This window comes from Perna viridis, chromosome 7 (assembly GCF_037379345.1).
Source record: "Perna viridis isolate PV_CMFRI_1.1 ecotype Kerala chromosome 7, ASM3737934v1, whole genome shotgun sequence".
NCBI lineage: Eukaryota > Metazoa > Mollusca > Bivalvia > Mytilida > Mytilidae > Perna > Perna viridis.
This window is the reverse complement of record NC_142451.1, coordinates 33314343-33337099: the sequence shown is the minus strand read 5'-3', so window position 1 is coordinate 33337099 and position 22757 is coordinate 33314343. Positions and strand designations below refer to the sequence as shown.

The 22757-nt window shown below is 32.4% G+C and overlaps 2 protein-coding genes across 2 annotated transcripts; one reads left to right on the top strand and one right to left on the bottom strand.

Annotated features, from left to right (window-relative positions):
• Positions 1–339: 339 nt before the first annotated feature.
• Positions 340–18081, top strand: LOC148612378 (multivesicular body subunit 12B-like). The gene is made up of 10 exons (XM_088593751.1): positions 340–432; positions 1895–2001; positions 5922–6029; positions 6600–6690; positions 9239–9371; positions 11577–11672; positions 12279–12385; positions 13200–13261; positions 15150–15200; positions 16180–18081. Exons 2-10 carry the CDS (start codon positions 1924–1926, stop codon positions 16228–16230), a joined length of 777 nt encoding a protein of 258 aa, XP_088449877.1. The 5' UTR covers positions 340–432; positions 1895–1923; the 3' UTR covers positions 16231–18081.
• Positions 18082–19835: 1754 nt separating this feature from the next.
• Positions 19836–22257, bottom strand: LOC148612377 (uncharacterized). Its single transcript, XM_088593759.1, has 2 exons — positions 22175–22257; positions 19836–20427 (listed from the first exon to the last, which is right to left on the bottom strand). Exons 1-2 carry the CDS (start codon positions 22188–22190, stop codon positions 19919–19921), a joined length of 525 nt encoding a protein of 174 aa, XP_088449885.1. The 5' UTR covers positions 22191–22257; the 3' UTR covers positions 19836–19918.
• Positions 22258–22757: the final 500 nt, after the last annotated feature.

Below are 22757 nucleotides of genomic sequence, written 5' to 3'. Positions count from 1 at the left end.
CATTTTCATACAAAGTTGGTGGGGTGGGGAGGCTACATGATTATTTTTGGGAAAAAATCCAAATTTGAGCAAAAAAATTTTTACACAGCCAAAGACAGAAAAAAAAATAATCCCGATTCAATTTTCCCCCATTACTACATCGAAAAATATTTCAAATAATTTTTTAACACTGGCTGCTGCTAGAAAAAAATTTCTTTCCCAATATTAAATCCTCATCCCATCCCACCCCACCCGAAAAGATTTTCATTTTTTCATTTCGTTTCTTTCAGATCCATTCGGTTTCGACTTGGTTATTTCGTTCCACATTTTACAATGCACCTTTCTTTCAGGCGTTTTAGTGACAACAATAAAAATATTTTTAGAAACAAGGAAAAATGTTAACATTGCTATTACGAAAAAAAGTTTTCACTGACTAATGACACAATTTACTTGGTAAATGATCATATGTATAATACTGCTAAAACGGATTGGAATAGCACTTGTATCTTAACAGTAACATGAAAAGCTTGTGATTGATACTTCTCTAACTAAGTTTTGTGTCAACCCCTTTCCATATTTTGGGAATTTTAGTCTCTTTAGGGTCCTACATATATAAATAAATGGGACACTAAATCCTAAAAGGGGTCGCCAGTGTATACAGTGTACTACCCTAATCCCATTTTGGAAATAGTAATACCTGAAAAGTCTCCTGGTAACCTAATACATGTAATTGCATCCTTTAAAATGAAAAATTGAATAATTTTGAATGTAACATACATCAGTAGACAGCTTATTACATTATGGGACTCAGTGCTAGAAGATTGCAACTTCTGAATAATAATTTGACCAATTTCTGGTCATACAGAAACAACAAGAAAGAAAAATACTTGTACAAAACGTGTATTTAAAAAAATGTTGTCACAAAATACTGTGTATAAAAAAACTAAACTAAAAGCTAACAGTAACCATATTTATTGAAAATCAGCTGAATTCTTTTATTTTCTTATTGTGAATGTAGAAATTTATAATTTAATATAAATTTGACTTTCATTCTTATTCATGTACACATGTACATTTGTATGACACTGTGATGAAATAGGTTTATATCCAAAAATTGAAAATCTGTTGTCTAAAAATAATTTCTATGAAAAGACCAAAGAGAACAATCACATAACTGTCCTGAAATATAAGTCAATTACCAATAATAAAAAAATGACCGTGTGTCATTTAATTTTTTATATGGACACACATGAGGGCTTCAGGGACTGAATTATTCTAACACTCGCTGCTTTCACCTGTTATATTCTATATGCAGAACCCAATCGCAGGGTTCCTTTAGATTGTGTAAGCATTTCCAATATTGTTTTCTTTTTCTTCAAATATAGATATAGGGCGAACGAACCTGATATCATATTGAACCTAACTGACTTTTCCCACAAACTACCAAAGTTAAAAATGGCAGGGACAATTACAAAATGTATATGTAGATATTTACTGCAGTAACTTGCCCTTGGGACAGATCAATTTGGAACAGAAATTGAGAGAGTTTTTTGTCAATATGGGGCAGTTTGAACAGAAAATGTCTGTTTTGTAAATTTAACATTTATGTCATTTGTAAGTTGTACAATGTACTGTCCATGTGCATTTGTATTTACTCCAGTATTTCAAAAATGTAAAAATGAATCAAAAAGGGGATACAAACGCCATAATCTTTCAAACACTTTCAAAGAAAATTGACCTGACCCTTGTCATTTTAGCAATTGAAGTTCAATATTTTATGACTTGAAGGCGTTGTAGCAAAAATTACAGTTAATTGTAGAACTTTTTATCTTATTTTTAACAAGAGAGTTCTGAGTACTTGTTTTTAGGTAAATCATCTATTGAAAGAACTACCAGTTCTCATTTCTGTTTGTAGATAAGAATTTTTATGAACACTAAGTCGTCATGGCAGAAGGTGATTGGCCAATTACATCAGTTGCTGTAGTAGCAGATTTGACAAAGGTTCCTCCTGGATTTATTGTGGTAAACTAAAAGTATACACATGTATAGAGTCTTATTTCCACTTTTGTCGAATAATTAGAATTTAGAATTCCCTTGTTCTCTTTATGTGAATGTAGAAGATTGGAATATCTTTACTAAAATAATTCTAATGTACTGGTTAAAATACCTTATTTTTTGTGCTTACACTAAATATTTTATGACCATTTTGGCTCGAGCATCATTGAAGTCTAGATTGTCCCCCATTAATTCAATGTACAATGTACATTAATGTATTTTTATAAAATAAAATAATTTTCCTACCTTCTTACCCTATTTTTCGTAGCTGGTAGCAGGAAACAAAACCAGTAGTTTTATACCCTGCCACACAAAGTGGCGACGTATGTTATACCCTCCAAAATGTTGAATTTGTGTGTCCATCTGTCTGTTCCCTGACCATTTCCAGATGATAACTTTAGAAGATATTGAAGGATCTTTTTGCAAACTTTTTATAGTTATTGAATATGGTTTGATCAGATTATTTTAACAAATCATGTTATGACCATGTTAAGTTGTTTTTACCCCTGAATTTTTTTTTGCAGTGTGGCGGTGTATCATTTGATATCCTATTAGATGCCTTATTTTTTGTCATATTTTCATTTTACAGACTGTAAACAGAAATCTTATGTGTTAAACCAGTAGTCTGTTAAGGTATCATATGATGAAGAATGTGTTGACATACAGTAGGATGGAGTCATTATGAAGCTATACCCTTTTACTGGCCTTTTAGCACAACACTATCTTCATTATAAGCAATGCCTTATTTTCTCAATAAATTAAAAACAAACTGGTGTTGAAATGGTCTAACCCAATCATTGCTTCCACCAATCATGCATGTACATGTAGCAGAGAGTAATCCTATCTTATTATATCACACTCTGTGAAAATGTCAAGTAGAGCTATCTTGACACCGCCCAGTATAAAAAGGTCTGAACCTGACAGCAGATCGGACACTCTGTTGTCTTGTAAATATGTGGTGTCCCCACATATTTCGGAGAAACGCAAGAACGATTAAACAAAAGAATGTGCAGTCATCGTTCGGGAATTAACACCACCAAATTCCTGACAGTTTATCAACACTTTAATCAACAAGATCATTCAATCCTCTCCATGAAAGTTCGTATTTTAGAAAAAATTTACCATCCTACGAACAGTCCCGTTCTAAGTAAAAACTGTTGTAGGGAAAGAGGAGTACTGGATACGCAGACTAGGTACTGCAATACCTTACAGATGCAATGACAACATCAAAAGTATAGGAAACCTTTCAAGCCAATATAACAATAGCATAAATGCGATGAAGTTATTTGACAAAAATCCAAGACGGGAAAGGAGTCATTGCCATCGCCACTATACGTCACCTAAGTTACATGATGTCTCCATAGATGGTCTCCTTCCTTTAATACAAAAACCTCTTGGACTTCATCACATTAGAACCAAACTTTATTCTATACCTCTCCCTCTACTACACTCCCTTTACAAAACAAGTCTTGACACTCCTGTTTCTGACCCCACCTCATCATTATACAGACTTGTTGCCATCATTTTGGATATTGGTTTTCACAGACTCTTTAAACCAGTTTGTGTGAAAGGTCAGTATGAAGAAAAAAGATCATTTCTTCCACTACCGTTTGTCAACAAAGGTATAGATGCAATTAATTTGGCTAACATCCTTCATCACAAAAACGTTACCAACATATTCCCCCATATTTCAAAGACAAATCCATACCAATTATTTCATATTCCTATACTTCACCCATTGCATCCAAAATTTTCAGTTATAAAAGGCTATTGCAGAACCTCGATGTTTGAGGACTTGAAGGCTAAACCACCTGACTGTTCTTGCAAAACCTCTGCATTCAAATATGGTCCTTCTGGTCACGTCATTACAGGAGATTTAACCATCATCGAAATCTCTGCATAATATCCTTTCTAAAGGTCCCAAGTACCATGAACCACACTCCATAAATTGGAATTATAACTTTAAAGTTCTTATGGTTGCCATCGAGGACTATGCCAGAAAACGGATAAAACGAGAAGAAGACATTGATTCTCTGTCAGAGTGGTTAAAGGCCGTTAGGTCTTTAATTTTGAAACAAATGAAAGTTTTAAGTAGGTCAATGAGTGCTAAAGCTACATCAATTTTCAAAGACTCAGATGTAGCAAAAACATTGTCAACTATACTTGACAAATATGTTGTGGTACCAGCAGACAAAGCCCAAAACAACATTGAATTTGTCTGCAAAATGTTTTATATCCAATGTTTATTATCAGAGGTAGACATAGAAAATAATAGCAGTGATAGACCTATACTGCTACCACATTCTCCAAAGAAGGGATTGTGGAAAACCATAAATCTGTGCTATCCTCTTTTGGTCTCTCTACCAAGGACGATGATTGTGATTTACCGTCTATGTACTGGATTCCTAAACTCCACAAGAATCCATACAAACAATGTTTCATACCTGGATCTGCAAAATGTACCACCAAACCTCTTTCAAAACTGTGAAAGAGGATCTGCAGTCCTACCACAACACTTGTTACTCCCATAGTGGTATTAATTCAATGTGGATCCTGAAAAATTCGAAAGATCTTTTGAAGATAATCAGTTCAAGACTATCATCTGAATATAATAGCATTAAAACCTATGATTTTTCAACACTGTATACTTCTATTCCCCATACTCAGTTAAAAGCCAGAGTTAAAAACATTATGCAGTTGTTTTTCCAAAAAAGATGGTACACCTAGATACAAATATATAGTTCTTGGTAGAGATTCCTCATACTTTGTAAGAAATAATTCCAAATCATCTTCCAAATATACAGAGAAAGATGATTACAAAATGCTGGAATTTTTAATGGACAACATATTTGTCCAGTTTGGTGGACGTGTTTATCAACAAACGGTCGGCATTCCAATGGGAACAAATTGTGCTCCTTTACTTGCTGACCTATTCCTTCACTTTTATGAGGCTGACTTTATAGCTGATCTGATCAGAAAGAAAGAATATCGTTTGGCTAGATCCTTCAATCTCAGTTTCCACTATATAGATGACATATTATCTTTAAACAATTCTAATTTCGGGGATTTGATACATCACATCTACCCAGAAGAACTTGAGATAAAGGATACTACAGACACTGTGAAGTCAGCCTCATATCTTGACCTACAGTTAGATATTGATGGTAAAGGAAAATTATTGACCAAACTTTACGACAGACGTGACGACTTTTCATTCAGAATTGTCAACTTTCCTTTCATCTGTGGCAACATCCCGTCAGCACCTGCGTATGGAATGTTCATATCACAACTCATATGTTATGCTAGAGCTTGCCGAAACTACGCAGACTTTTTGTATCGCGCTAGAACTCTAACAAATAGGCTTCTGGAATAGGGTTATGTTGCTACAAGATTGAAGTCATCACTACAGAAATGTTATGGTCGTCATCATGAACTCGTGGATTGTTATGGTGTATGCATTTCCACCATGAAAACTGATTTATTCAACGGGTCATAGTTTTCCTTTCCTCATTGTCTACCCCGGACTTGACTTTTTATGAGCTACTCGGCGGGTGTTTCCAGAAAAGCAGAGGAGGCTTACCCTACCGGTGCACCTGGTCCATGCTCCCAATTTTTGGTGGAGTCAGAGTTGCTCTTTTGCTTTTGTTACTTTGTTTGTATGATTTTAGTTACTTTATGTTCTTTGTTGTGTATGTCTGTTTTCCATGTCTGATCTTTGTCCCTGGATTACATTCTTTGATTACCGCTATAACCTTGGTTCCCTTGATTACTCTTTGATAAAAACGTGACAGATATTACTTGTTTTTTTTTTATATATATAGTTTATGAATAAGATGATACCAATCCACCATAAAAATGTTTACACATTGTACATTTGTATCTTGTAGCTGGACAAAACTTATGATAAGAAGCAAGAAGCTGATCTGTGGCAGGATGGAATTTTTGGAAGACGTGTTTATCGTTACCTGTGTGTAGAAAGATGTGCCCCTTGTAGTGTATGTTATATTATTATTTTTGTATTTTGTATAAAAAAAAAATGCTTACATATAGTTTTGTACATATATACCATTACTTAGTAGTGTTGTAGTAGTGATAAAGTTTAGACCTAAACAGAGATTGTTATTCCCAAATTACTATCAACTTTTACTACCATATAATTTAATTTGATTGTTCATTTTCTTCTGGACAAAATAGGTTAATTTCTATAGACAAACTTGGCACTGTGACGTCATTAACATCTATTAGTCCACAGTCTACAGTTTAGATAATTCCAAACTAAATGAGGCTTTGATGAAGGGACAAGTTCTAATTTTGACTGGAATCAATTAGAAATTAAATTAGAAGGATTGTTTTTTAATTTTGACAAAGTTATGCTTGCATAACCAACTTTGGGACAGTTTAAGGAGCATTTGTAACTTGGTTAAAAATAAATCAATTAAAAACAACCCATAAATAACCTTGATTATTAGTAATTATAATGCATTTAGCTAGAAAGCAAATGTTCATTTTTTAACATTTTGCAATACATAATGTCTTATTTAAGAATGCTTTGTTGTAAATTTCAGGGAAGGGATGTTCTGGTAGATGTCGTGATAATTAATGAGAAGGATGCTGTACCTGCAGGGTTTACATGTGTTGACTATACTGTTGATACAAGTAGGTATTCACAACAAGGATTTTTATGTGTTGACTATACTTAAGATACAAGTAGAATTTACATGTGTTGACTAGACTGTTCATACAAGTAGAACTTACATGTATTGACTAGACTGTAGATGTAAGTGGGTATTCACAACTAGGATTTACATTTGTAGACTATACTGTAGATTCAAGTAGAATGTATATGTGTTAACTATACTGTTCATACAAGTAGAATTTACATGTGTTGACTAAACTGTTGATACAAGTAGAACTTACATGTGTTGACTATACTGTAGATACAAGTAGAATTTACATGTGTTGACTAGACTGTTGATACAAGTAGAACTTACATGTGTTGACGAGACTGCAGATATAAGAAGGTATTCACAACTAGGATTTACATTTGTAGACTATACTGTAGATTCAAGAAGAATGTATATGTGTTGACTATACTGTTGATACAAGTAGAATTTACATTTGTTGACTATACTGTAGTCTGTAGATACAAGTAGAACTTACATGTGATGACTAGACTGTTGATACAAGTAGACTTTACATGTGTTGACTATACTGTAGATACAAGTAGAATGTACATGTGCTGACTAGACTGTAGATACAAGTGGAATTTACATGTGATGACTATACTGTAGATACAAGTGGAATTTACATGTGCTGACTAGACTGTAGATACAAGTGGAATGTACATGTGCTGACTATACTGTAGATACAAGTGGAATGTACATGTGATGACTAGACTGTTGATACAAGTAGACTTTACATGTGTTGACTATACTGTAGATACAAGTGGAATGTACATGTGCTGACTAGACTGTAGATACAAGTGGAATGTACATGTGCTGACTATACTGTTGATACAAGTAGAACTTACATGTGCTGACGAGACTGTTGATACAAGTAGACTTTACATGTGATGACTAGACTGTTGATACAAGTAGAACTTACATGTGATGACTAGACTGTTGATACAAGTAGACGTTACATGTGATGACTATACTGTAGATACAAGTGGAATTTACATGTGCTGACTAGACTGTAGATACAAGTGGAATTTACATGTGCTGACTAGACTGTAGATACAAGTGGAATTTACATGTGCTGACTAGACTGTTGATACAAGTGGAATGTACATGTGCTGACTAGACTGTTGATACAAGTAGAACTTACATGTGATGACTAGACTGTTGATACAAGTAGACTTTACATGTGATGACTAGACTGTTGATACAAGTAGACTTTACATGTGATGACTAGACTGTTGATACAAGTAGAACTTACATGTGATGACTAGACTGTTGATACAAGTAGAACTTACATGTGATGACTATACTGTTGATACAAGTAGAATGTACATGTGCTGACTAGACTGTAGATACAAGTAGAATTTACATGTGATGACTAGACTGTTGATACAAGTAGAACTTACATGTGTTGACTAGACTGTTGATACAAGTAGAACTTACATGTGATGACTAGACTGTTGATACAAGTAGACTTTACATGTGTTGACTATACTGTAGATACAAGTAGAATGTACATGTGCTGACTAGACTGTAGATACAAGTAGACTTTACATGTGATGACTAGACTATTGATACAAGTGGAATGTACATGTGCTGACTAGACTGTTGATACAAGTAGAACTTACATGTGCTGACTAGACTGTTGATACAAGTAGAACTTACATGTGATGACTAGACTGTTGATACAAGTAAAACTTACATGTGATGACTATACTGTTGATACAAGTAGAATGTACATGTGCTGACTAGACTGTAGATACAAGTAGAACTTACATGTGATGACTAGACTGTTGATACAAGTAGACTTTACATGTGATGACTAGACTGTTGATACAAGTAGACTTTACATGTGATGACTAGACTGTTGATACAAGTAGACTTTACATGTGTTGACTATACTGTAGATACAAGTAGAATGTACATGTGCTGACTAGACTGTTGATACAAGTAGACTTTACATGTGATGACTAGACCGTTGATACAAGTAGAACTTACATGTGTTGACGAGACTGTTGATACAAGTAGACTTTACATGTGATGACTATACTGTTGATACAAGTAGAATGTACATGTGCTGACTAGACTGTAGATACAAGTAGAATTTACATGTGTTGACTATACTGTAGATTCAAGAAGAATGTATATGTGTTGACTATACTGTTGATACAAGTAGAATTTACATTTGTTGACTATACTGTAGTCTGTAGATACAAGTAGAACTTACATGTGATGACTAGACTGTTGATACAAGTAGACTTTACATGTGTTGACTATACTGTAGATACAAGTAGAATGTACATGTGCTGACTAGACTGTAGATACAAGTAGAATTTACATGTGTTGACTATACTGTAGATACAAGTAGAATGTACATGTGCTGACTAGACTGTAGATACAAGTAGAATTTACATGTGTTGACTATACTGTAGATATAAATATGTTTCACAGCTTGATCAACTATTGCTTGAAGTTGTTTAATCAATTGGTTTCTTCTTCAACAATATTCTTTTGTTTAATTTTAGGAGAGAAAGCTGTAAAAAAGAAGACTTTATGCATTAGAATGATGGCTTCATCTTTAACATCTGATGCTATATCAGAATTAATTCTACTGTCTAAAGGCCAAAGAAGGGCACCAATGGGATATACACTTGTTGGGTAAAATGGCTAAATTTGTTAATCTCCATGATAGCTCAGATAATTTTTGTAATAATAGTACTTATAAAATGAAAAATGTTTTTTTTTTTTTTTCATATAAAAAAAATAGAACATAAAAGTTCACCACACTACACTCATTGTTAATCTCTTACTCAAGCAAATTTCTTTAATTCTGCTTTAATTAATCTATGTCCACTATTGCAATCACTTTGTGTCCATCATTGTTAGCATCTTTAATGTAAAAGCATATTTTTATACAACGTTTGTGGTTCTATAATAGTATGCCACTGTTGACAGTATCATTGTCAGTGTTGTCATCATCCATAGAAACTTGGTAAATTGGTTTTCATGCAATAATTTATGTATTACAAATTTTGTTGGTTGCACTTAATAAAATTTTACAACAAGGTTCAAAATGAGAAAAAAAAAGAAGGTTGGTATTGATTTTGAGGGTTATGACCCAGGCTGTGTTGGAATTAAAAACCATAAAATGGTCAAAAGAAGCATTTTGTAGAATTTATATAACTCTTTTAAAATCATATGGATGTTTTTGATATTGTTTTGGTGCGTGTGACTGGAAGGATTTAAGAATTAAGGGCCAAAAAGGGGCCACGATGATTCTGGTCAAATTCTTATCCTTTGTCAAATAACTTACTGCAATCAAACTTCAAAGCTGTTTCAATCTTGGATTGTATTTAAATACTTGCCCCAACTGTTCTGGGTGCAACCTTTTTTAGCTCACCTGGCCAAAAGCCATGTGAGCTATTGCCATCACTTGGCATCCGTTGTCGTCATTGTCCGTCGTCGTCGTTAACAATTATACAAAACTCTTCTCCTCTGAAACTACTTGACTGATTAGAACCAAACTTAGTATGAATGTTCCTTTTGGGTATCCTGCATAGAACTGATGTGTGGATTTTTGATCCGTTGAAAAAAACATGGCTGCCATTGCTAAAAATAGAATGTAGGGGTCAGACAGTAGTTTTTCACTTATATCTCCAAAACCGTTAGGTTTAACCAAATTTTAACGAGATAAAAGTGTTCAGCATGATGAGATCTATCTGCGGTCAAATTTTTGTTTTAATCCATTAAGCCATGTTGGGGTTATTGCCCCTTTTCAATGATTTTTGCCATTTTTAATGTTATTTTTTCAAAAATCTTCTCCTCCGACACTACTTGACTAATTGAAACCAAACTTGGTATGAATGTTCTTTGGGGTATCCTGCCTAGAACTGATGTGGAGATTTTTGATCCGTCAAAAACATGTCCGCTATTGCTAAAAATAGAACGTAGGGGTCAGAACAGTAGTTTTTCGCATATATCTCCAAAACCGTTAGGTTTAGCCAAATTCTGATTTGGGGTACAAGTATTCAGCATGATGAGATCTATCTGTGGTCTAATTTCCTTTTTATTTTGTTAAGCCATGTTGAAGTTCTTGCCCTTTTTGGAAGTTTTTTGGTATTTTTTATGTTATTTCTTTCAAAAATCTCCTCTGACACTACATGACCAATTGGAACCAAACTTGGTATAAATGTTCTTTTGGGTATCCTGCATAGAACTGATGTGAGGATTTTTGATCCATCGAAAAACATGGCCAACGTTACTAAAAGTAGAACATAGGGGTTAGGCAGTAGTTTTTCGCATATATCTCCAAAACCGTTAGGTTTAGCAAAATTATTTCTACAGCTGAAATGGCCCTTATTATAAGGCCTTCAAAATTCTTCAAGGTTGTCAGGTGACTCATTGTAAGAGTTATTGCCCTTGAAAGATGAAAAATGATGGGTTTTTTGGTACAGTTTTCAGCCAATATCTTGAAATCTATAATAGGTAGAAATTTACTGCCCTTGAAAGACAAACTTTAACCAGGTGAGTGATTCAGGCTCCAAGGAGCCTCTTGTTTACGAAGTAGATAGTGTACTTTAGAGAATCAGATTCACTCTACATTGTTTTATAATAACTTTATCTATATAAACAAATGACAATGTTTAAAAATAGATATAATGTAGAAGAGACCCTTAAGATATAGTTTTTACTGAAAAAAAAACTATTGTATTTCAAAGCAATAGAAAATGTTTTGAATCAGGAGATAGATGAACTTCATATTTATCTTCATTACAACTGGTTTTTGTAGAAGCTGATATGAACCCTACTTATCTAATGATAATTATTTATGCGGAATGCTGGTACCTGTATTTCTATTTTCAGTGATCTCAATTCTATGGCTTTGTGCTACAAAATGTCAAAAATGACATCTCCTGTACAGAGAGAACAGAACCAAGGAAATTCACCATCAATGAATATGTAAGGATTTGTTTGTTCTTATGGGTATACATCAAACCTGTTAACCCCCCCCCCCCCAAAAAAAAAAATGAAAATATCCCACATAATAATGTAAAATTTGTGGAAGGTTTTTGGTTACAATTACTATTTTTTCTGTGAAAAATACTAAATAATTTATTTTACATAAAAATCTCACACATGAGACAATGTCTGTGGGATAGAATATCCCATAATAACTTTTCTAAAGGTTAACAGGTATAGTATACATTAACATATCTGTTATTCTGTAACCCCTTGTGTAAATAACTCTAGGGTCTTTTTTTTACATCGAGAGGGGATGCCACACTTTGCATTCCATTATGTATTTCTATGTTCCAAAATTCCAAAGTGATTTTTTTGAAAGTGATATACTCTAGTTTAACATTTATAACAAGATTAATGTGGGAAATAAGAAAATTGTCTGACTTAAGTGTTTTCCTGCATTTTCCCTTTTGCAGTGCTTCTATGTATATATATATATATTACAGTTTTGATTGGAACATTGAATTAAGATAATGTTTTCAGAGGATCAACATTTTCATACTAGTAATACCTTTCTGAATTTTACTAATCTTCATTTGTTTACAGGAACAGTTTTGCATCTGCTTTACCTTATTCAACACCTGTGAGCAGATCTACAAAAACAGGTCCGCCGGAGAGGGCATTTAGTAGTCTGGGCATGGCTACAGTTACACGTAAGTACACCAGAGAGGGAATTCAGTAGTTTAGGCATTCTACAGCTTGACATAGTACATGTACAACATAAGTAATTGAGTAATCTTTGCACAGCAGCAGATATATACAGATTGGTTGGAAAAGTCATTCATTAGTCTGGGCCTGACTATAGTTAAAAATTAGTACATGAGAAACAGTATTCTAGACATGGATTCATTTACACTTAAGATCACTCAAAAGAGCATTCAGTAGTCCAGATGTGGCTACAGTGTCAGTTAAATACTCCAGTAAGAGGCGTTAGTGATCTGGGCATGGCTACCATTACATTTATTTTTAACAAGAACACATGCCAACTATAATGAGTTTTCAAGCATAGATTGGGAATATAATGCTGGGATTTTTCCCTGTTTGGTCAAATGTTTCATGTTTACTGGTTCATTTTTGTCTTGCTAGTGATGAAAGTCAGGGAAGGCTACACTAAGGTATTGCTTTTCAGGCATTGGAGTCGGCCTTCACTTTAAGGTGTACTAATTACATTAGTACAATACAAACCACTTGTGCTTGATTTATCTTATTTGGTTTGCAGTCACATTAAAATGTAGCATCATCACACCATAGTTCTATATTTCATGCATATGTCCCTACAGTAATGATCAATTGACTTTGAAATTTATAGAATTAGTAACAATGTGACTATTTTAAATAATGGATTGGTTGTAGAATGGTCTGACTTAGAAAGATTAGTGTGAAAATAAATCAAAACTAGTTTTGAATACCACCTTGCTTTTTCCATATGTAGAAGCTCTTTAAATAACTTAAAATTTTATTTTACAGCTTTATCGGGTGTACCGTTTAAAATCAACCCAAAAATAACAGATCAGTTAGATAAAGCTGATGTAAGTATTTATAGAAATCTGTGTCTGTTTTAAGATTAAGGAGATTTAAGACAGATCATACCTAATATTTCTAGTAGATAAATTTTCCTAGTTTTTTTTTCAAAGTTGACCTTGAATGAACATATTTTAGAATTTTAATGTAAAAACATAGGTCACCAGATTAGATATTGAGATAATTTAGCATAGTTAAAGGCATTTTTAACAACATTTTATAAGGATTCTGCAAGAAATTTTAAATATTTCACAAAATACTAAAAAACTGGCAGAAAGAATTTCTTATAACTTTTTATAAAGAACACTTAACTGACATTCTTTCATATTTCAATAAGAAATTTGGGAATCACCATACTCTTTTTCTTATAATATTAAAAAAACTGAAGTTCCCATTACATTCCAAGACAACATTTTTCTGCCAATAGTCTCTCTTTTGAAATAATTTTCCTGCCAATCATCTTAAAAAAAAGGTTTTTACAAATTATGTCTATAATTTTACCATACTTATTTTTATTTTTAAAAAAATCTTTTAAAATAATTTAAACATATTATTTTTACATCATTTCAAACACCATCAGTTTACAGAAAATTTATATTTCTGTGCGATATTGCAAGATGACAGAAAGGAACGCTCTGAGAAATCCGTATTATTATATATAGATTTTTATATAAAGATACCAGTGTTTTATTGAATGTTCCCAGTGTAATAAATTTTGATAATTCACACTGTGAAATAAATTTGTTAATTTCACTCTTGGACTTTCTCCCACCAAAACATCATAACTTTGATATCAATCAGCCAATCACAGAATTTAAAAGTCATTATGAAAATATCGCTAAAATTATGAAGAGTATCTAAATAAAAAATAGGATAATCAATTGGTTATCCTGAATAACCGAAATATGATCACTCATGCCAAGAACGCTTGAGGATTTAACTTGTACGTGTGTTAAGTCAAGGTGTTCTTCGGCACTTGTGATAATATTTTGGTTATTCACTCTTTCCAATTTATTATCCCATTATTATCTACCTTAGTTACCATTCAAAGCATGAGAAAAATATGAGTTTTAGTTTTGAGGATGGTGTATGAGTGCAAATAAATATTACTTTTATTTAGATTTGCAATTGTATAATGAAATGGCCATAAATGTATCAGCATCTTTGTCGGTGTTGTTAGCTACTATAGATTATTATTATTGCATACACTTGAGTATATGTGATTTGTCATTATACTGTAAGGTTCCTACCAGAGAAGGTAGATTGTGATTGATTTTGGTGACTGCGTCTCCCAGAGTTTAGGAATTAAGGGCTAAAAGCAAGCATTTGAGGAAACTTTGAGTAAATTGCTTTTTTTTTCTTTTAAATAGGATTCGATTCTAAGTCCTATAATTTTTGATACACTAAATCTAACCGTATTTTTTTTATTTCAATTTTGTGCTTTGATTTTAACTTCTTCTACATGGAGGTCCAAATTTAAACTTTGATTGAAATCTATCCTTGTATTTAGTGTTTAGATGTCTAATTTGAAATGTTATAATTCTAGCTCCACATTTATTTAGGGATATATATAAATGGGGCATTTCATATTTATATGTGGTAAATGATTGTGAGTTGTTAATATAAAAGAAGCAACTGGTACAGTCTAAGAATATTGAAATAGGAGATGTGGTATGATTGCCAATAAGACAATAAGACAGTCATCCACTAAATACCAAGGAATGAACAGATTAACTTCTACATGTCACCACACAGTCTTCAATGATGGGCAAACCCATATCATAAAGCAAACTGTTAAAGAAACCTTCTCTATGTGGAATATTTAATCACAATCAAAATTTAGCTGTCCTACTTTAAGTGGTTTCCCTTTATTATATATTTTTTTTATCATTACAGATTACTATTCCACAGATAGGTTATAAGACTCTACAAGATTTAGAAAGACAGGTAAGAAAAAAGCAGTAATGAACAATTTTAAGTTTAAGTATTTGTAAGAATCGGGCAAATTGTGAAAAATCAGAAACATGTACGTCCAAAACCCACCAATCTGACAATATAATTTTACTCAATGATGATTTCTCCGTTTGAAAAGACCACTTTTTGATCTCTACATTATTGGATTTGCTCAGAAATTTTTCAATAGAATGTTAGAAAAATGAGTTGTTTCTTTTTACAGTTATCTGCCCTAGAAATGTTCATTTTTCAGTGCATATCAATGAAATGATAACTTAATTTACCAACATGATATGGACAACCTACTTCCATTTCCTTGAATATGATGCTGCAAATAGTCAAATTCCACTTTCAGATAGGTGGGTTTTTTATTCTATGTTTCACTTTCTGCCTAATTCTTACAGATACTGACACTTTACAATTCAAACTTGAATTTGAATTGATTGATGTATAGGTGAAAAATGAAATATTTTAATGGCATTAAGACCCTTTTTATTTTAAAATACTGATCTGAGTGGAGGACATGTATTATTTGGTTTAGTGGAGCAGTTTACTGAATAATTCATGGATTTCTTAAAATTTTTATACCATGAATCTATGTAATTGAGTACATTCGAGTACATCTGTACTATAATGTGGACAACTTTTGGTTGTTCTAAACTTGCATGAAGTTGCATCAGTAGTATTTGACTTGCAGGTTAAAACAACACTGTTTTAATTGTTTTTCCTAAATTGCTGTCATGCTTACTTGAATCAAACTTTTGTTAAGAATATTAAACTATTTGCTACATACATGATTTTACTGTGCAAACAAAAAAAGCTGAAATTAAAAAAATTTGAAAGAAAATGTATAGTAAAGAAGAATGTAACAGAATAATCCAGATTTTAAAAAAAATGGATTTCCATTTTTTTTTTTAGAAAATAATCATGTCTGTAGCTAACAATGCTTACCATAGGTTTCTTTATTTCACAGTATGGATATGATTTTGCTACAGAGAGAACAGTAAAACCATCAAGATATTGATAGATACAGCACACCAACTCTGATGTTCTCTAACTTATATATTGCACAATGGAAATAGTCATAAGACTTCATTGTACTTATTTTACTGCTCATAAAAGTTTCTATATCATGAAAATATGAATATAATCAGCTTGATTTAACAGACTTAATTACACCCTATTCAATGAGTTGATGATATATTGTAATTACATTGTCTGTCTGCCGGAATTTTGTTGCATTTATCTTGGCTCTTAGTGGGTAGATCATTTTTTTTAGTTTTAGTAAGCTATATTGAATGTTATCAGCTTCCTGTATGAGTGGTGGTATGTGTAGCACAAAAACAATGTAATTTTGTTTAAAAACAGACATTGTAATTGATAAATGGGTGTTTATATATAAATTATTTTGTTTCAATTAGATTGTTTTACTTTATTTTCAAAGTAAATGTTTGTTGTTAAGCATAGAAGTTCATCAAATTTTGTTATTAATTTATTATGCATAGTTGTCTCCTTTACATCATTATTCTTACAACAATGTGTATCCACAATTCTGTAAAATAATGTATATACTGGACAGCAGGATCTATTGTAAGCATTCATTTTTGCAATTTTGTAATTTTGATGAATATGCAATTCCATTTTTTGTGATATTGAGAAAATTTCCACCGTCTCTTATGTGAAAAATTCCAAAATGCAATATTTAATAATTGCAGTTAAAATGATATCACATTTTAGTAATTATTCTTTGAATTGTTAGTCCTAAAATAAATAAAACCTTATTTGTCAAGAGAGCAATTTTAAATCTATGCTAAAATATCTTATTTTTAAATAATTGAAGGCATTCTGAAAATTCGGGCTCAGATTTTTGTCATTTTTTTTTCTTCATATGCATGATCAATTTTAATGCGTTAACATTTTCATATTTATGCTCACTTAATAATTTGTAATTAAGTGAATTCATCTGACAGGAAAATGTGGCATTTGAGACTTTAGATTTTAGTTACTTTAAAGTTGTTAAGTATATATATTATAAAAGTATCTGTAATGCTTCAATGAATTACTTTCCTTCATAATATTCTATTATTTTGTTGATTTGCATAAAAAAGAAAACAAAAAAATAATTGAATATTTTTTATATGAAACAAAGAAAGTTTTGGTTTTACAATAACATTCAATAAATAATCAATGAATGATTTGAACCATTCATGTATACTTGTAACTGTGGAAGTACTTATATTCCTGGGGTACCAATTTTCATAGATTTCGTTGTTGACTGAAACCATGAAATTAAATTCCTGACAAAATACATATTTTCCATTTATTTGTAATGTGGGAAATGTCAAACCACAAATTCAAGAATCCAGGAACAAACAATTTGTCTGCTACGCACGAAAACTGATATCCACGAATAAAAGTGATTTTACAGTATTAAAAGTTGAATATTATTATCAAGAAATGGCTATTTCATCTTTAATGAATAGTTTGACATTATTTTGGGGCCTCTTGCTTTATGGTAGGGGTATTGCCCATTATTGAAGACAGTGTGGTGTTTAATTGTCCTTTGCTTGTCATTTGGTGGCAATCATACCACATCTCTTATTTCTATACAGAGTCTGTTTAGGAATATACAATGAAATAATGCATCTGATATGCTAATTTGTGTCAATACATTGAATGTTTGTTTTATATTTCAGGTTAATAGTGCTATAACAAAAACATTGTTGTTTTTTTGTTTTTGTTTTTTTGTCTACTTTTTTAATAGTTGTTCAATAGTTGAATTTATTACATAATTTTTTTTCCTAGTATGTATTTGGGGTATTTGAGACATGTAAATATCATTTGATAGGTTTGAGAATAAAATACCAAATGTCTACTTGATCGTTTAGTCAATTTTGATTTTGTCATTATTATATTGATTCATGTGTGCACACCAAAGCAGTACAGTTATATATCATTACATAATGCATAGAAAAACACTGAACACACTGGAAATTTTACATTTGTCTTTTGTTCAGTTGATCTCTGATGAAAATAAGTAATGATTTCAAGTGTTATTTGGCTACAATATTTTACAAAATGATGGCCATATTTTTAATCCACAGTTGTGCAATGAAACTTTTGAGGACTCATTATGCATTTAAGTATGAACAAGATGTACATGTATTTAAATTGAATTTAAACGAATTTTGACATCCGTAGTATTTACCAATATCCATACTGTTAGTAGATACTGTAGATAATTGTGAAGTAGTCAAGATAAATACCAGAGTTGTTTCAAGGTTGACATTGATCAAGGGTGTGTTTGATTGGCCTATTGATAACTATAGACCTCACACAGTCACCAGATTTTATGTGTAGGGTGGTGTTTAGATTTGTATCATTGTTGACATTGGATCAATGGTATGGTTAATTACCCTATTGATAACTATAGACCTCACACAGTCACCAGATTTTATGTGTAGGGTGGTGTTTAGATTTGTATCATTGTTGACATTGGATCAATGGTATGGTTAATTACCCTATTAATAACTATAGACCTTACACAGTCACCAGATTTTATGTGTAGGATGGGGGGGGGTGTTCAGATTTGTATCATTGTTGACATTTTATGAAGGGTGTATTTGAAAACTACAGACTTCACACCAGATATTTTATGTTTGGGATGTTGGGGGGTGCCAGATTTGTATCACGGCTGACATTTTATCAAGGGTGTGTTAGGGTGTGTTTCATTGGCCTATTGATAACTATAGACTTCACACCAGATTTTATGTGGGATCAGATTTCCAGTGCTTAAAAAATGTTTCTTGAATTATGATTTGAGGAAAAAGGTAAAAATAATTGTGAATAGATGGATAAACAGACAGACTGTTACCATGATACTCTATACATCCTTCTTTCAAAGTGTAGGGTATTATGTTATCATTCATGCCAACATTTCTCGTCTTTCAAGGTTTGATATCAGTACTACTAGTTCTTGGCAAGATTTTTGTTTTGGTTTATATGACAAGAGTTTATTTTTGCTTTTGTTTTGGTATGGCATTGTTGTTATCTTGTTTTTAAGGAAGTTAACAAGGTCTCTTTTCAGCAAAAGGTGGGGTATTTATATAGGGGGTCACTAGGCCTCAATTCTTTAGGAATAAGGGATATAATTTTAACATTTTGATTAAAATAGTTTTAATAATTGAATTTGCGATGGCTACTGTTTTACCTCCTTTGACTCTTGTGTGCAATTTTTTATGGCCACTATAGAAGCCTGAGGTTAGGCTAGCCATAAAGCCTGGTTTAAATAAGGATAACTACAAATTACTGAACACTAATCCGATTCATAATATAGTCAAGTCCAAAATAAATCTGACAAAGTAGATAATACGTCACAATAGTACCTGGTACCTCACCATTTCACTTTGAAATGCCCGTACCATGTCTGGAACAAAATGGCCAATTTCATTTCTTTGATTCATCCTTGAATTTGCCGATTTATTTTTATGAGTTTGGTAATTAGTTATTATCTTTACTTGCTTCTGGAACATCTTCGGAATTATTACTGTTTCCCTGTTTCGTATCATTTAAATTGGGAAGTGTCTGGAAGCATTTTAGAAATTTGTTGCAGAGTGCAGAATTAGTAGGTTGGAATAATAATTACTTTATTAGATACATATCAGTGGAAAGCTATGAAATTGATAAACATGGAGTTATAAATGTACATAATATCACTGAACTTGTCTGATCCTGAATGTACCTTCCCCATTTGGAACCCCATTACACCCTATCATTGTACCAAAATAATCACTACTCATACATAAGTACAAGTTAGGAAATCCCACTGGTGATAAGCTGTACTTCCCATCGTAAACTCGAGTGACATGCCACTGTCCGTTTTCTCCAGGTATAGCATTGGACGATTCGACTCGTTTTGTTGGTGAACTAGTCATGTATACGTACAAATCTTCACCATTTCTGTGATTCAGTATATAAAACAGTGGATTGTCATCGTTGATTCTGACAAAAGAGAATTTCGCGTCGTTATCTACCAAAAAATCAAAGATATAGTCGTTTCCGTGAAGAGTTCTCTTGCCATCATGTCCTACCACCACATACCAGTCATTCCATTTTACAGGTTGTAGGGTTACTTGTCCACACTTGAGAAATCCTAAGTCATCACAGGCTACCGAAGAAAGAGCGACAAGGAGCGCCAGCAAAATACTCAGCATCTTCTTACCTGCAATAAAAACTGTAGAAACAATCCTCATCACACGTAAGCTAACTGTGGCTTGGTAGCCATGTGTTCTTTCTTATGATTTGCTTTTACTTATCACACCCCAACCACGCTGTCAATTCAAGCGAGATAAATGATCGTGAACAGGTCGACAATATATGTCAAGTATTGCAGCTTGATTAGGAATGACGTGTGTTAAGGGTCGTTAACAACTATTGATCGAAGAGTCACACGGGAAACCAGTAATATTCACTATTAGTGGGTTATAAGTAATGTAAATAAAAATCAGACAGAAGTCTTCGAAGTCGCTAATAGTCAAATATTCACTGTCACTGATTTTGGCATACTTTAAACATCCGAAATGGTACAAATACGATATGCTCTAAAATCGAGTGACTTCCGCTAAAGTCTTGGTTCCCTTTATATTATTACGTACTCTTTCCTAGCCGTTTTGACCCGAATGGCGATATATAGATATCATATATGACCTCTATATAATCAATTGTAACGAACGCCTGTGTTTGAATCGGAAAATGGGTAATATTACACAAATTCAATGCTAACCGACCATTTTATCTTATTATGTAAACTTCCCGTTCTAATACAAGCAAAAAAGAAAAAAAAAATAATAATAAAAAACATGCATAAACATGAGTATGATATGTTTTTAAAAAAGGTGCGTCGTAGCGATCTTTGGGTCGCTTATGATATTGACCAGGGAATCAGTTTAGTAACCAGATTAAGCAGCTGGCAATGAATATTCATAAATATCGGGGTGTGCTAATGTACATGATCTATACAATCTTGTAACTAGCCTCTGTGCCTGAATCAGAAACTGGGTAATGTTCAAAGCTAATCGATCATTTCATGCAAACTTCCCTTTCTCATATAAACAAGAAACATACGTAGAATACACGTGTATGATATTTAAGAGATACATTTTTATCTCTCGTATGAAGCTACAACTATAGGGCCGTGGCGGTGAACACGGCGAAGATCTGCAAGATTACAAATTTATGCAAATCATATGCGAATATTAAATACAGAAATTACGAGTGCAAGAAGTCGTTAACACCATTAGCAACTTAAAAAGAATGTCTGTCAAAATGTTGTTATATACACTACATGTCGAAATAATAGCCAACATATGAAACCGCACAGTTTTCACAAATTTGCTAAAGACAAGACCAACACCATGTAAACAAATCACAATTTTTAAAGCAAAACAAGTACAGTTTTTGTTATCACTTTACCTCTCCTTTCATAGCTTACTTAATTGTTTACTAATTTGTATTTAAGTTCTATGCTGGTGCATTTGTTCCGTTTCACCATATCCGTCTTTTTTCTGTCATGACACCAGAAATCTAAATGTCCATTCAATACTAGTTTTTCATTAATTAGATGAAATAAAACTTTAATGATCGTATAGGAGTAGGCGAAGAAAATCGTTTTTCTAGAACATGATTTTAAAACATTTTCCCGGTACTCAAAAATATTTTGTAAATAAATATGAGAATGTTTGTAGAGTAAAGACTATAAATCATTGAAACTTCCCCCATCCGTTTATTGTGTAGTTGCAACTAAGTGCAAGTCTGACATACTAATGTATTTAAAAAAAGCTTCGTTTATTTATTTAATTCATAAAAATGACTCGGAAGGTCAACAAAAATAACAATTATAGGAAATATGTAATGCTATGTATCGACTGAGTTGGTTATAATGAGTCAATAAAAATCTGAAGATAACATACCAAGGAAGTACATCATTACTTAACGCTGTAGGAGTAAATGTTTATCACAGTTCAGTATCAAATTAAGTGGACTACTGTTTAAGAGTAATCAAGGAAACTAAGGTAAAGATACATTTGCATATGGGCTTGTGTTACATAAAGAAGGCGTAGTAATATGTATTACTTTTGCTTGGTCCCTTAATTGTCGCTGTTGTCTTGATAATGGTTTAAACCGAATTAAGCAAAAAAGCAAAGGCAAATATATATCTAATGTAGTGGCAAGCTTAGTCATGTAATGGTTCATGATTCATAAAAGTCTTAACTGCCTCGCTTCACGATCATTGTAGGCATTATTCTATTGTTTTTTTACGCATTTTTACAAAACAATAAAAAAAACAACACCAACACATGTCAATAAGATATGGATAATTGCAAATCTTTAAATCATTATTGTGACGTCAGACTATTGTTAAAAGATAGAACTTTTTAAAAATAGTAATTTATCAATACCCAACTATTTACCACTAATCCAAAAAGTTTAGTCATTTTATTAACGTTAACTTCTGAATGCATATCCGCAAATCTGTGTTGGGTTCTCGCTAGT